Below are 13,351 nucleotides of genomic sequence, written 5' to 3'. Positions count from 1 at the left end.
AAATAATAAATGTAATATTTTGTAAATTTCTTGTTTTCCAGAAAATACACACCATTGGAACGAGTAATGCAAATGTCCCTTTGGCGGATCCCGGAATGTACCAGCTGGACATTACATTAAAAAGGGGTCAAAGTTTAGCTGCTCGAGATCGAGGAGGTAACAACATAAGAACGATATCACTTAGCAGCTTGTTCAATGTGTTTGTGAGGAACTTTGCATTCTGATTGCTTGAGTTTGAAAAGTTAACTATAATATTCTAGTTGTTAGAATCTGGCTGTGAAGATGCAGTTTAATATATTACTTGACTTCTTTGACTCTGCAAGTTTCAACACTCTGACCCACCTGACACAGGTGGCAACGTTCCTACCAAAGTGTTGACAAATTATTCTATGTATATAATTAGAGACATAATTGGCTACATGGTTAAGACATATATTAGAAGTCAGGTCAGAGGTTACTTTCTTGTAGACCAAGATTCTTTTCGCTGCATAGATTTGCTCAGTTAAATGTATTGAAACTGTAGAACCCAGGATTAATATCTCAAAAAAGCTTTAGAGCTTTTTTGATTGTGATTATTTGCGGCTTGGTTGGACCTGTCAGGAGCCTCATAGTGGATTGAAAGTTCTTTACAAGGATAAAGAATAAAACAGAACAAATACTCTTTAGTTTTCAGGTGCCAAGTCCTAGCACAGTTTCCTGATGAGCTAGGTACATGAGGGATTCCTTAAACCAAGGAAGAGGCAAGATCATGGATTGTAAAGTAGCTTACAAATATGCAGGAGGTAGAGGGTCCTCAAACTCCCCAGTTCCATAGGAAGTTGAGTTTTGGGTGCAATATTCCTTCCAAGAAGACTGTACTAGTGTATTGTCAGACCTCCCGGAGAGGGGCTGGCAGCCTTTGATCCTGTTTTTCTCCTCCCATCCTGTTTGACATCCATCCTTGAGGAGTAGAAGGGGCCAGGGTAGGACTGTAGTCTATAATTTTCATCTTTAACCCTAAAGGAATAAAATAACTTAATATAACTGTGAATTTTATGACTAGAAATAACAACTAATATGTTCAATTTTAAAATAAAATATCCAAACTCTCTTATTGAAGGAAGATGTAACTGAAAATGTTTGTATTGGGCTGGGGATTTAGTTCAGCGGCATAAGCACCTGTTTTGCAAGCGGGTGGTCATGAGTTCGATCCCCGTACCAATAAAAAGAAAAAGAAAAAGAAAGTGAAGAAAATGTTTGCATTTAAATATATAAAGGAAGATTTCAAAGCTGAACATTTGGTCTAGGAGCTAGGGAGAAATTATTGAATTGAGCTGTCTCTAAAGAAGGTAAAATTAGACTATAGACAGAAAATAATGCTGATGAAATAATATTGGTATTACTTGATATAACTTGTTTTAGTTTTCAGTGTACTCTCTGTTATATCATTTGGTTGAAAACAGACTTAAACCAGAAAACTGGAGATCAAAACTATCCTCTCACATTTTCTCTCAATAACTTATTTTTCTGTTTTGGTACCAGGGATCAAACTCATGACCTAGTGCTTGGCAGGTAGGTGCTTATGTCACTGAGCTAAATCCCTGGCCCTCTTTCAATAATTTTAAGATATACACACCCAGATTTTAGTAGCATTATTTATAATTATAAAATACTAGAAATAATACCCACATTAGAGGAGTAAATAAACTATGATTTATTTACATGAGGGGGCACTATGCAGCTGTAAAAAAGATAAAGATTATCTCTAGAACTGATGTGGAAAACCTTACAAGTTATTGCTAAGTTCACTTAAGTAAAGTTTTAAAAAACTTATTATGTACTCATTCCTACAAAAATGAAACAGGGGAAGCAAAGATCAGACACCGAGAGAGTAATACACAGAACGCAGGTGAGAACAAGTGACAAGAAAGGAAAACGAGCTAATAGAGTAACAGCGAGTAGCATTTCTCCGGAGTGTTCCTCTTCTCCTAAAGTTCTATGGCAGAATTTCAGCATTCCAAATTAACTCGTTAATTGAAATCAATCAAGATGTGGGAGGAACTAAAAATGAATTATAACAATAACCACACCTTGGGGAGATAGAAAATAGAGCTATTCTGAGTAACTGTAAAACAGTATTGGATTGTCTGGCATAAAACTCAAGATAAATGGAACAGCATATAAATGTAGCACTCTGGAGCATGATGATAAATCCTGAAACTAATGCATATTCTAGGAACTAGTAAATAAGTAAATATATTGTAGATAAGGAGATCTGGGTTTCTTACTGATAGGGGAAGAAATTACAAATACAGAAAAGAGGGACCCCAGAATAAGCCCTGTGGTATTAAATAGGTACTGACATGAAGTAATAAATTTTAATATGTACTCAGATAGAAACACAGATAGATAATGGTAGGAATCTTTCTTTTTCTCTCCTCTCCCCGTCTCCCTATCGCTTTCCTATCCTCCCTGCCTCCCTCTGTGTGTGTGTTTCCTGCCTCAATCGGTTGATCTGCTGAGAAAGCCTAGAAACTGACAAAAGTTTAATGACAAATTAAACATCAGCACACCTAAAGGGCAGGCATTTCTTTCTAATGTGATTTTCCTGATACAAATGATCAGAGCTCCTGGAGGAATGGTTGATTGCAGACCTGGGGCAAAGAAAGTACAAGATGAGCCTGGAACATTTTGCATTGCCAAAAGGTAAAAAAATGCTCAAAGATTGGTGGCAGAATATCAAAAGAGTATAGGTTCCAAACTCCAGTGATCAAAGCTGGGACAATTTCCATAACAAAATAACTAATGGCTTATTACTTATTATTACTTATTGTAATAAGTAATGTACTTATTACAAAATAAGTACTATAAGAAATAAAATAGCTCTCTATGATTTCATGCTGAAAAACAATTGAATAAATGAATAGGTAGGAGAGAAAGTCATGGTGAAATTCTAAAATGAAAATGTGGAAGGGAATATGCAAATCAAAACACACCTTTTAACAAAAACCATGGTTATAAATACTGTAGAGAAAAATAATCAGTGGATGTGAAAATTTACACTGTGAAACAGAATACTTAGAGCATTTGAACACATTTCTCTGTAAGATGTGCATAACTTTCTAATGGAAAAACAGTAAAAGTAGCTTGAAGAAACATGGAGAACACCACCTTAATCAGGTGATCAAAGATAACATGCTAAGGAATCAGTTTTCCCATTGCTAGAGCAAAATACCTGACTCCTGCAACTTGGAGGAGTTGAGATTTATTTTGGTTCATGGTTTCAGTGAGTGCAGTATGATTGTCTGACTAGGCAAAAATGGCATGATACAAGTGTGTAGTGGAGGAAAGCTGATCACATCATGGTGACCAAAAACCAAAGAAAGTAGGAGTCAAGTTTGATAATATGCACTTCCAGGCTATGACTCCAGTGCCTTCTTGTTCTGACCAGGCCCCACTCCAAAGAGGCTGTGAACTCATCGGTGAACTAACTCCAAGATGAGTACAGTGCCCCCAAGTGCCATCATTTCCTAACACTCCACCTCTACACAAAACTTAGGGGAATATTTTAGGTCTAGACCATAATGTATGCAGGCATCACAAATCTCCTAATAAGCTGCATCAAGAACCACACATTATTTGTATACTATTTTTGTGAAATGCCTAAGTTCACCTTAGTCATAAGAAGACATCTAATTAAATCTGTCATCATATGACAACATTCAACTGAGTGGAGTAACCTTACCTTTTGGACACTGCACAATTCTTTTTATCCCTTTCCTGTTCCCATTCCCATTTTTCAATATTGAGTTTGGATCTCATTTTGTGTATCACTGTCTTTCTTATAGTAGTAACATTCCCTATGGACAGCTGTGCAAAAGATTATGAAATAAGTGTCAGTACAATAAGAGATATGTACTTAAGGAACAGGGGGAGAAAATATTTCTATGTGGAAATGAAGACTATACCAAAGTGTTTGAAATGCCAACTCCAATCCAGCCTTACTGGCTTGCTTAACTGTTCTATTTATGGAAATTTTGTTGTGTAAAATTGAGTTATTTAAATGGAGGAGGCAACTTGAGTTAAATTTGTGAGTGATTAAATATTTAAAAACAGAAGTTTGAAGCATTGTATAGATAGCAATGGCAATTTGATATTTGTTAATTTGTATGTAAATAATTTGGCTGGGTAATTAGATAGGGAGGGGTTAAGGTAAAATTAGGAAGCACTGAGTTTGTATGAGAAATATACAAAAGAAAGTCCAGGGGAATGTCACGGAGGGCTTGGGGTCATTTGAAAGAGGAGGCTGAATAAAAACCATTGAAGTTATACAGCTGATGATCCCAGGGAGCCATGTAGATCTTGGAAAATAACAATGTGTACATGAACTCACTGTGTAATTACTACAATCAATAGGAATTGCAGTTATTATCTTTTTACATCAATACCCTCACCTACTACCCAACAAGACCAAAATGTCCAGGTCCCCTATGTCTACTGTTACATTTGCACAGAATAGTAGAAGGGAAAATCTTCTTGAAGATTTTCCACTAGAACATTTGAATGTTTTTTTCCAGAATTCTTCGTATGTGATAGGCACTGAGGCAGACTTGCCTGGCACAACTGGGTATCGTTCTTCCATTTTTATGATGTTTTCCAGAGTTTGTGGCTTCTGGAAGTATGACTACCTTTTCCTGAGTTTTACTATCTCCCTTTTAAGTTGCATGATGACCTATAAAGTACGTGATCTTAGGAGTCTGATACATAAATTCAATCCAAGTTCCTCATATTATCAGCTGTCTTTGAGAGAGATTGCAGTCTCTCTGCTCTAACTGTAGATTCCAGCTTTATTAAACAAAGTGAGATGCTAGTGAAATTTGGAATTCAGATAAATAATTCACTATCTTTTATATATGTATAAAGGTGTCTCAGATAATATCTGGGGCATACCTATAATAAAAATTATTTACTGCTTATCTGAAATTTGATTGAATGTCATTTTATCTGGCCACCCTGTACAACTGTCATCTTTAGTAATTATTAGAAAAATAACTTTTATGTTCTAATTAAGTTGGACTTGTCAAGATATTATCTCTTTTTGCAGAGACATCTATATCATCTTTTGGATTTTGAATGTAATGTTCTAACATAGTAATTTGTATTGTGAGAAAAATAAGAGAATTCAAATTACAAAAAATTTCTTACAGTTTTATTTTTTGAAATTTGGGTCACATACATATAAAGCTTATGATCATAGAATATACGAATTAGCTATCATTAAAACTAAGTAACTGTAAATTTAAAAAATTCTTTCCTGATAAGACTGATGAAAGTAAGAACACTAACACACATTTAATGACTGTTTCTATATAGGCTATATTGTTTCCTTAGACTCTCTTCAGCAAATTGTCCCAAACATAGACACCTAAAATGACAGAAATTTATTTGCTCCCAGGTTTGGAAGGAAGAAATTGAAAAATTAAGGTATAGCAAAGAAAACTCCCTCGAATTGCTTTTGGGGAGAATTTTTCTTGCCCTTTTCAGCTTCTGGTAGCCCCAAGTACTGACTGCCTTATTGATGAATCCCCCAGTCTTTATTTTGCCTTCCCCCGTGGTGTCTCTGGAACTCACAGCTACCTTCTTTTCCCTTGCAAGGATTTAGAGGCCATATTAAATCCAGAATGATCTCATCACAAAGGTTCTTAACGTAATTGCATCTGCAAAGACTTTATTTCCAAGTGAAGTCATAATCACAGGGACCAAAGATTATGGCTTGGACATATTTTTAGGAGGACCTATGTTAACCCACTATGGAAAATAATTCCTTTCTTTTTGTGTACTAGGAACAAATTTAATAATCAAACGGATTTTTTGTAAATTTGTTTATTGTTACTTTATTTAAAACAGGGTCAGAAATCCACGTGTGGAGTAGCATTATAGAATACTGCTGCATCAGTATACTGTGAAACTCCCGAAGCCTTGGATAGTCTGCAGTGTCTGCGATGGCGGGAAGTTTCTAGGTGTTCTGGGAACCATCTTTTTGGTGTGGAGTAAGAATCACAGAATCCTGTGAAATATCCTACTGTGGTGTGTTTGATAGGCACATTTAATACGCTTAGGTCTCCAGTGTTGTGAGACACAGCTTGTGGAGCAGTGTTGTCCCTTTTTATGTTACACTTGATCTCTTTGTTTTCTAAAATTTTAAAAAATCTAGACAAGTTTTATATATAAGGGGACACTTGCATGGAATTAGTTTCTACTTAACCAACATTTCAAAGACAATAAATGTGAATTTGTAAAATGGATTTCTGTTTTATCAATAATAATAAAAAAGAATCAGAAACTTGGTAGGTGAGAGAGGATTTGGGAGTTCTCCCTAATTGTAAGGCTCACTTTTCTCCCTGAGAACTTATACCAGAAACAAAGGAGGCAGATCTGAGAAAATAAATTGAAGAGTTTTTTTTTTTAAAAAAGAAACTGAATTTAATAAAACTAAAATATATTCTGCATTCTAGGTATAAACAAAGCTTTTTACAAGTTTGAAGACCTGCCAGCAATTTTATCATTAGACTGTAATTTGTAGATGCCCCTAAGGAAAGAGCAGTTCCCAGAGTGTGTAAGACACAGTGTGCATCACGCATCAGGCAGGGTACTTGGCATTTACAGAGATTTCCTCCCATCTTAACAGGCCTGGCTGTAAAATCCCTGCTGTCTTGTATAGGCTTTTGTGGTTTGGTATTCAGGTTCCACTTTGTTAGTTATCCTTGCGAATTTTATTTGTGATAGAATGGGCATTTATTTCAGTTTATCTGCGGGCAGTTTTAGTTTTGGCCAATGGCATAATTCTTAACAGTACTCTTCTTGAGAGGGACCCAGCTTCAGAAACAAAATATACTGAGGCTTCCTAAAGCAAATCTTGGTATCACTGAATTTCAGTAGAAAATGAACTGGAACTGTACATTAGCTGAGACTGTAGTGCAGAGGTAGTATATGCTTAGTGTCTATGAGGCCCCGCCTCAATCTCTACCATCAATGAAAAGCACCAAGCAATGTGAATGTAACTGCAGTTTGTAACCTCAGAGAAAGACTTGTTTCCAAGTAGGTTGGAGATATTTTTTTTGGCAGTCTCTTCTTTAGATTTACATAATCTTTAATGAGCTATCTTGACTAGGAAAAGATCTATCATGATGTATTTCGTGCTAAGAGCATGAACTTGTATGTGTTGTTAGTTGATTGTTTTATGAATTTCCTATAGTTGGTGGGAACCAGGTATGGGCTTTTTTTTGTCTGGTATAGAAACATTCATTAACTATGTGTTATTGCTGTTCCTTTTATCAGTGTCTTATCATCAGGAAAGATTTTTTTAAAATTTATAGTTACTTAGTTTTAATGATAGCTATTTCATATATTCTATGATCATAAGCTTTATTTATATACATATATGTGAGTATGTACATGCTATATCCACATATGTGCACATACACATATGTACACATACATATATGCTTACAGGCCATTACTTTTACTGTTTTATTTTCGTAGAGGCAAAACATCCCTTTTCCCTGCTTCACCTTCTGTCTCCTGGACTCTTTCCCAATAGCAAAAAATCTATTTCCCTGTTTTCATTCGTCTTTCATTTTGCTCTTAATTTGTATTTTGCCTTACTCAAAAGAGAGATGCCATATTATATTTAAGCTTCTGTATGTGATTTGTGTCCATTAGCATTATATCTTCTAGGTGCATCCATTTTCCTACAAATGCCTTGAATTTATCCTTCTTTATAGATGGGTAGTGTTCCATTTTATATGTATATCACATTTTCTTTGTTCATTCATCTGTTGATGGATATACAGGCTGCTTCCAGGATTTAGCTATTATGAATTGTAATAGTATAAGTATCAGTATCCTTGTTTTTCAGTAAAATGATACCTTTACCTCTTTGGAGAAGATACCAATAAGGGGAATAGATGGGTCAAAGAGAATTTGTAATTTTAGTCCTTTACAAAATCGCCATACTGATTTCCATAATGGTTGTACTAGTTTAAATTCTCACCAACAATATTAACAGGTTCTTTTTTCACTACAGCCTCACAGCATTTGTTATTTGATTTCTTGTTGGTTGCCATTCTTTCTAGTATAAGATGAAATCTTAGCATTGTTTTAATGTGCATTTCTCTAGTGGCCAGAGAGAATTTTTTTTTCATATGTTGGCTATTTTTTCGCATTTTCCTAAGAAGTGTCTGTTCATTTCACTTTCCCATTTTTAACTGGGTCTTTTATTGGAGGGATTCAGTTTTTTTGATTCTTTATATATTCTAGATATTAGTCCTTGGAGGAATAGTTGGCAAAATTGTTTCTCAATAAAGATTGAGTCTTTATTCTGTTGATTGTTTCCTTTGCTGCACAACACTTTTTAATTTGGTCTGATCCCATCTGTTTACTCTTGCTACTATTTCTTGTGCAATTGGAGTTCTGTTCAGAGCATCCTTGCCTACACCTGACTGCAAGTATTTGATTATTTCCTCTTCCAGCAGGATCATTGTTTCTGTTTTGCTGTTTGATCCATTTTGATTTTAGTTTGGTACATGGTGAGAAATATGGTTGCAGCTTCAATCTTCTGCGTATAGGTAGCCAGTTTTCCCAGTACCATTTGTTGTGTTCATTATCTTTCCCCAGATACATATTTTTGGACCTATTCATGAAGAGCAAACAGATAAATGTGTCCTGGGATGTTTCTGTATCCTCTACTCTGTTCCATGGATCCATATGTCTGAGGTTTTTTTGCCAGGACTATGCCTTTAAAAAAAATCACTATAGTTTAAAGTCAGGTCTTGTGATGCCTCCTGCATTATTTTTGTTCCCCAGGATATCTTTGGCTATTCTGAGTCTCTTCTGGCTCCATAAGAGTTTTCGGATTGTTTTTTCCTTGTTCTGTGAGGAATGCTGTTGGTATTTTGATTAGAATTGCATTAACTCTATGAGTTTCGTGAAGATGACCATTTTGACAATATTGTTTCTAAGGAGTCTTTAAAATGCGATTGTAAAACCATTAATATTAATACTGATAATATTTTAAAATAGTATGATGGGAAAGGTCTCTCAATGTGGTGGTTAAGCTTAATGTGTCAATTTGTTTGGCATGGGACTCTTCGAAGGCGATAGTAAAGCACACTTGTGGGGGTGTGTGTATGGATTATGGAGTCGTGACTTTGGGTGCTATATTTGGTACTCACCCTATACTTTCTGCTACTGCTCCTCTGTGCTACCTCTCAACTTTCGTGAACTTGGTTATAGCATGTGTTTCCACCATAATGCTTCTCATTGGAGCCAGCCAGTCGTGAACTGAATTCGCTGAAATCAAGAGCCAAATTAAACCTCTCCTCCTTTAAATTCTAATGTTAGGTACTGTGTCTCAATGATGGGAAAGCTGACTCACACACTTCCTATTCACAAAGCTCTGCTTTGTTGGTGTTGTCAGCATTTTTGTTGTTGTTGTTTTGCTGTTCTCATGGTAGCAACCTACTTTCATCAGTTCACCTACTGATGAATCAAAATTTTTCTGAAATTCCTAATTTTTAGGTCTCAGCTTACATTTCAAAGCCTGCATCCATAGGTTTGTCTTTGTAGCCTAGTCTTTTCCATCAAGATCTGAGACTGATCTTCTGTATAGTCTCCCCCTCTACTTTTCTCTATGTCTCTGCCCTCTATCTATCATTTGTGATCCTGAGGATTGAATTGTGTGGATGAAGGACCAGGTATAGTACTCAAAGTAATGACTCCAAAGTAATGATCCTTGCACACACCCCCACAAGTGTGCTTTACTAATCCCTTGCAAGACTTCCATGTCAATCAAATTGACACAGTTAAGCTTAAAACCCTCACTGTGCACTGAGCTATAACTCCATTTCACCTTTCATTTTAATTGAGACAGTCTTAAGTTTCCTACCCAGGATGGGCTCAGACTTACAACCCTCCTGCCTCAACTTCCTGAGTATTCAGAATTACTGGTGTGCATTATTCTGCCTAGTTTGTAATTTCTCTTGAAAACATGGTCTATAACCTGTAGCTGACAGTAGGAACCTTTAGGCAACATAAAAGAAGAACAAAGGCCACTTGTTGATGAAAGACACAGTGATCCTGAGAGGAAAGGCATCATCTCATACTAAATGTGAGGACATAAGCAAATAGACCTAATTTAGGTTACTGGCCTGAAGGGAACAATGCATTATGGACAGCAATGGAAGATCTCCAAAGTCTTACAGTGGATACTGTGTGCCAAAACCATCTCAGGAGTAAATTTCATGAATGATTTTGGTCACTCTTTGGTATAACTATGAGCACGCTTCCACACACTCCATGGGGAATTGGTATATCATTCCATTGTATAAGATGATATCTATGCAAGGTTGATCTGTGGTAATTTGAGATTTTTGTAATGTTTTGAATTGTTAACATATCACAAAAAAACAGCATTCCATGGTCACTAATGGCCTTTAGGTTTGAATAAACACAGGATTATCCAAGGCCATACATGACACTATTAGGAGGATAAATTGAAGAACTAGAATAAATTGAAGCTTACCAGCCAGGCAGCATCCAGTAATACCTGCCACTGTCCCTTCTAAGGTTCTCTGCTTGGTCCTTTAGGGAATATAGTGCAGATACAAAAAGATAAGATCCATATTACCCAGGTGTGGGAGCCAGCCTGATCTTAAAAGCCTCATTTCTCACAGAAGCCAGTAACTCCGAGACATAATTTCCAGGGACATGTCTAATTTCAATAATCATTACACTTGGCACAGCCCAAAGGTATGGCTTCTTGTCAGGTACCAAGTAGGGGTCATTTTTGCCATATGTTGCTTGGCAACATGGTTGATACACTATCTAATCAAGTTGTCAGGAGAATAGCAAGTTAACCAAGGGTTATATTCTCATTAAGAAGGAAGGACAGGTTTCCCCACACTGGGGCAGGTGTTGACAAAATTACAAAAATATGAAGCATTCATAATTTGTGCCTAATTGGATTATGCAGTCCCTCTGCCCTTGAGTGGTGCAGGGAGGCTGTCAGGGAGAGAGAGGGAAAAGCCTTTGGTGTTCCTAGCAGCTGTTCAGGAAGCACCAAAGTCAGCTTGTATATCAAGCCACCTTCTCAGTTTTATTATTCCAAATTTACAGCCTGACCTTGGATAGCAATAAAATCAAACAGAATTTTCAGGCAAACACACAAGTACTCAAGGACAAGAAGGAGTTACAACCTTGACTGTGTTACTAATCAAGTAACACTTTACAGCAACTACAACAGATAAAACAACAAATAGTTTAGTGATTTTGGGGTTTTTTTAGTCTTGACAAACCTTTATCCTTTCTGTTCTCTATTATTTTAAAAATAATTAACCATGGTTGCAACATACTCAAAATCAGCATTAATTCCGTCCTTTCTAAGATTATGTTTGATATATACTTTTCATTGCCTGTAATAGCCTGTGCAATTGCCATTTTTCTTTCTAAACTGTATTGTTTAGAAGGATCCTTTAAAAAATTAAATTATCTCAATATGTGTATTTTAAATGCAAACATATACATGAAACCCGTGTGTACACAGGTTCATCAGTCGCAATAAATGTGCCACTTGGTGGGGGAGGAAGCCCTTGGGAGTGGGATATATGTGTAGGTAGGGCAGGTTATACATAGAGCTCTTGGTATGTTCTGCTAAATTTTGCTGGAAACCTAAAACTGATATTAAAAATAAAGTGTACTTTAAAGAAACAACTCTGTGACCAGGTATTGTATCTTTGCTTTGTCACTGTCATTTTAATTTAAGTATTGGTCTCTAAATATTGCCAAAAAAGTGCACTTAATCATTTATCTAGGTGGATTTATAAAAACAACTGGTCAGCTTAATGTTCGGAGAGGCTCTAAGAAAACAGACAGATGTACATAGACAAAAGCGATTTTCAGAGTTTGGTTCCCAAACCAGCATCATCAAAATCAATTGAAACTTGCAAATTGTTGGGTGTCACCCCAGACTTATGAAACATAAGCTCTGAGAATAAGGCCCATTCATCTCTGCTTTAAGAAACCTTCTAGGTGATTCTAAATCTGTGTTCTGAAGCTTAGAATCACTGATCAAAAGGATGTCCAAAGAACCTCACTGGCCAGACACACACACACACACACACACACACACTACAAATAATCACTTGCATTCACACATGTACATACAAAACCTCAACAGTTACACAGATTATTATATGTACTTTTAAGTGGTATGTAAATGAAACTATAGATACAAACCTTATATAGAAAACTTCTCATAGAAAATGTCAAGTGCAGCCAGAAGTTTAGATGAAAGCTTACTTGTTCACCTTGGGCTTCGTTTCTGAGAGTGTTGCTTACTTCTGTAATGCAGGAGACAGCTACCTGAAACACAGGCTAGAGAATTCTCCAGATGCAAAGCACTCTCTAGAAACCTGCACACTCAGATTCCCCTTCCTGGAGCTCCAAATACCAAACTGTCCCTCTAGTCTCACTCAGGCCTTCGGGCCAGCTTTTCTCCTCCAAGGCCTGATACTGGATGAGAAGAAATAAACCGGAGAGTTAAGAGTCTGTCCAGGTGCACCCAGACTGACCTGAGGGACTTGGGAGAATGAGCTCACTTGCCAAGTTATTTGAAAAGTCTGGTCCTTTGCTGCTCCTTGCTGCTGTCAAAGGGGAGGAGTTCTGAGTGTTCCTGTACTAGTCCTAATCCACCCACTTGGCTGTGGTGTTTCCCGTGGTGTTCCCCACTCGGCACGCTATCTCTGTGGCTCATCCAAGAATTTCCCAGGGCGGGGGGGAGTTCAGTCAGTTTCCCTAAGTATGCGCTGGAAACTAATTGCAATGTGGTTTTGGTTATTGGTTTTGTTGCAAATAAAATAATCCTCTGTAGGCCAATGTTAAATTTCACACCCAAGAGTATTTATTGAGAAGTTCTTAATCTATTTCTTTCTTCTATTCTGAAAGCCGACATGGGTGTCTAAATCAGAGGCCAGACATTATCATTTCCAGCTCTGGCTTCCCATGTCGGCCATCCCACTTCCTGGAGGGAGATGCCCAGAAAGCAGATGTCAGCTGCGTGCTGGATCTGTCCTGCTGGGAACAACCCCACATCGTGGCATTTGGGGTTTAGTTTGAGAGAGGAAAAAAACGTTTTTGTCTCTGAAGAAAAATGCAGATCCACTCAGAAAAAGGGTGGGGCCCCTAGGTCTTTATCACCCTGTGAAGAGTACAATTATGCCTCTCAACCTCTGAGCCTTAGTGTAAGAGGAGAAAGTGGTTCTGGGACAGAGGAGGCATTATCCTCTTCTTCACTTATTGTTCATCATTTCATCAT

At 37.0% G+C, this 13,351-nt stretch overlaps 1 protein-coding gene across 11 annotated transcripts in view; it reads left to right on the top strand.

Moving 5' to 3' along the window:
- Mctp1 (multiple C2 and transmembrane domain containing 1) overlaps positions 1-13,351 on the top strand; it is a 539,183-nt gene that overhangs the window by 265,370 nt on the left and 260,462 nt on the right. For all 11 annotated transcript variants that reach the window (XM_063245361.1, XM_063245358.1, XM_063245362.1 and 8 more), the window contains exon 2: positions 42-156. In XM_063245361.1, coding sequence (XP_063101431.1) covers positions 42-156 — 115 coding nt within the window. The remainder of the gene's footprint in view (positions 1-41; positions 157-13,351) is intronic.

This window comes from Cavia porcellus, unplaced genomic scaffold (assembly GCF_034190915.1).
Source record: "Cavia porcellus strain 051 isolate PalLab524CR breed Dunkin Hartley unplaced genomic scaffold, mCavPor4.1 scaffold_2, whole genome shotgun sequence".
NCBI classification, from domain to species: domain Eukaryota; kingdom Metazoa; phylum Chordata; class Mammalia; order Rodentia; family Caviidae; genus Cavia; species Cavia porcellus.
The sequence above is the reverse complement of the archived record's forward strand: the minus strand, read 5'-3'. Positions and strand labels throughout refer to the sequence as shown.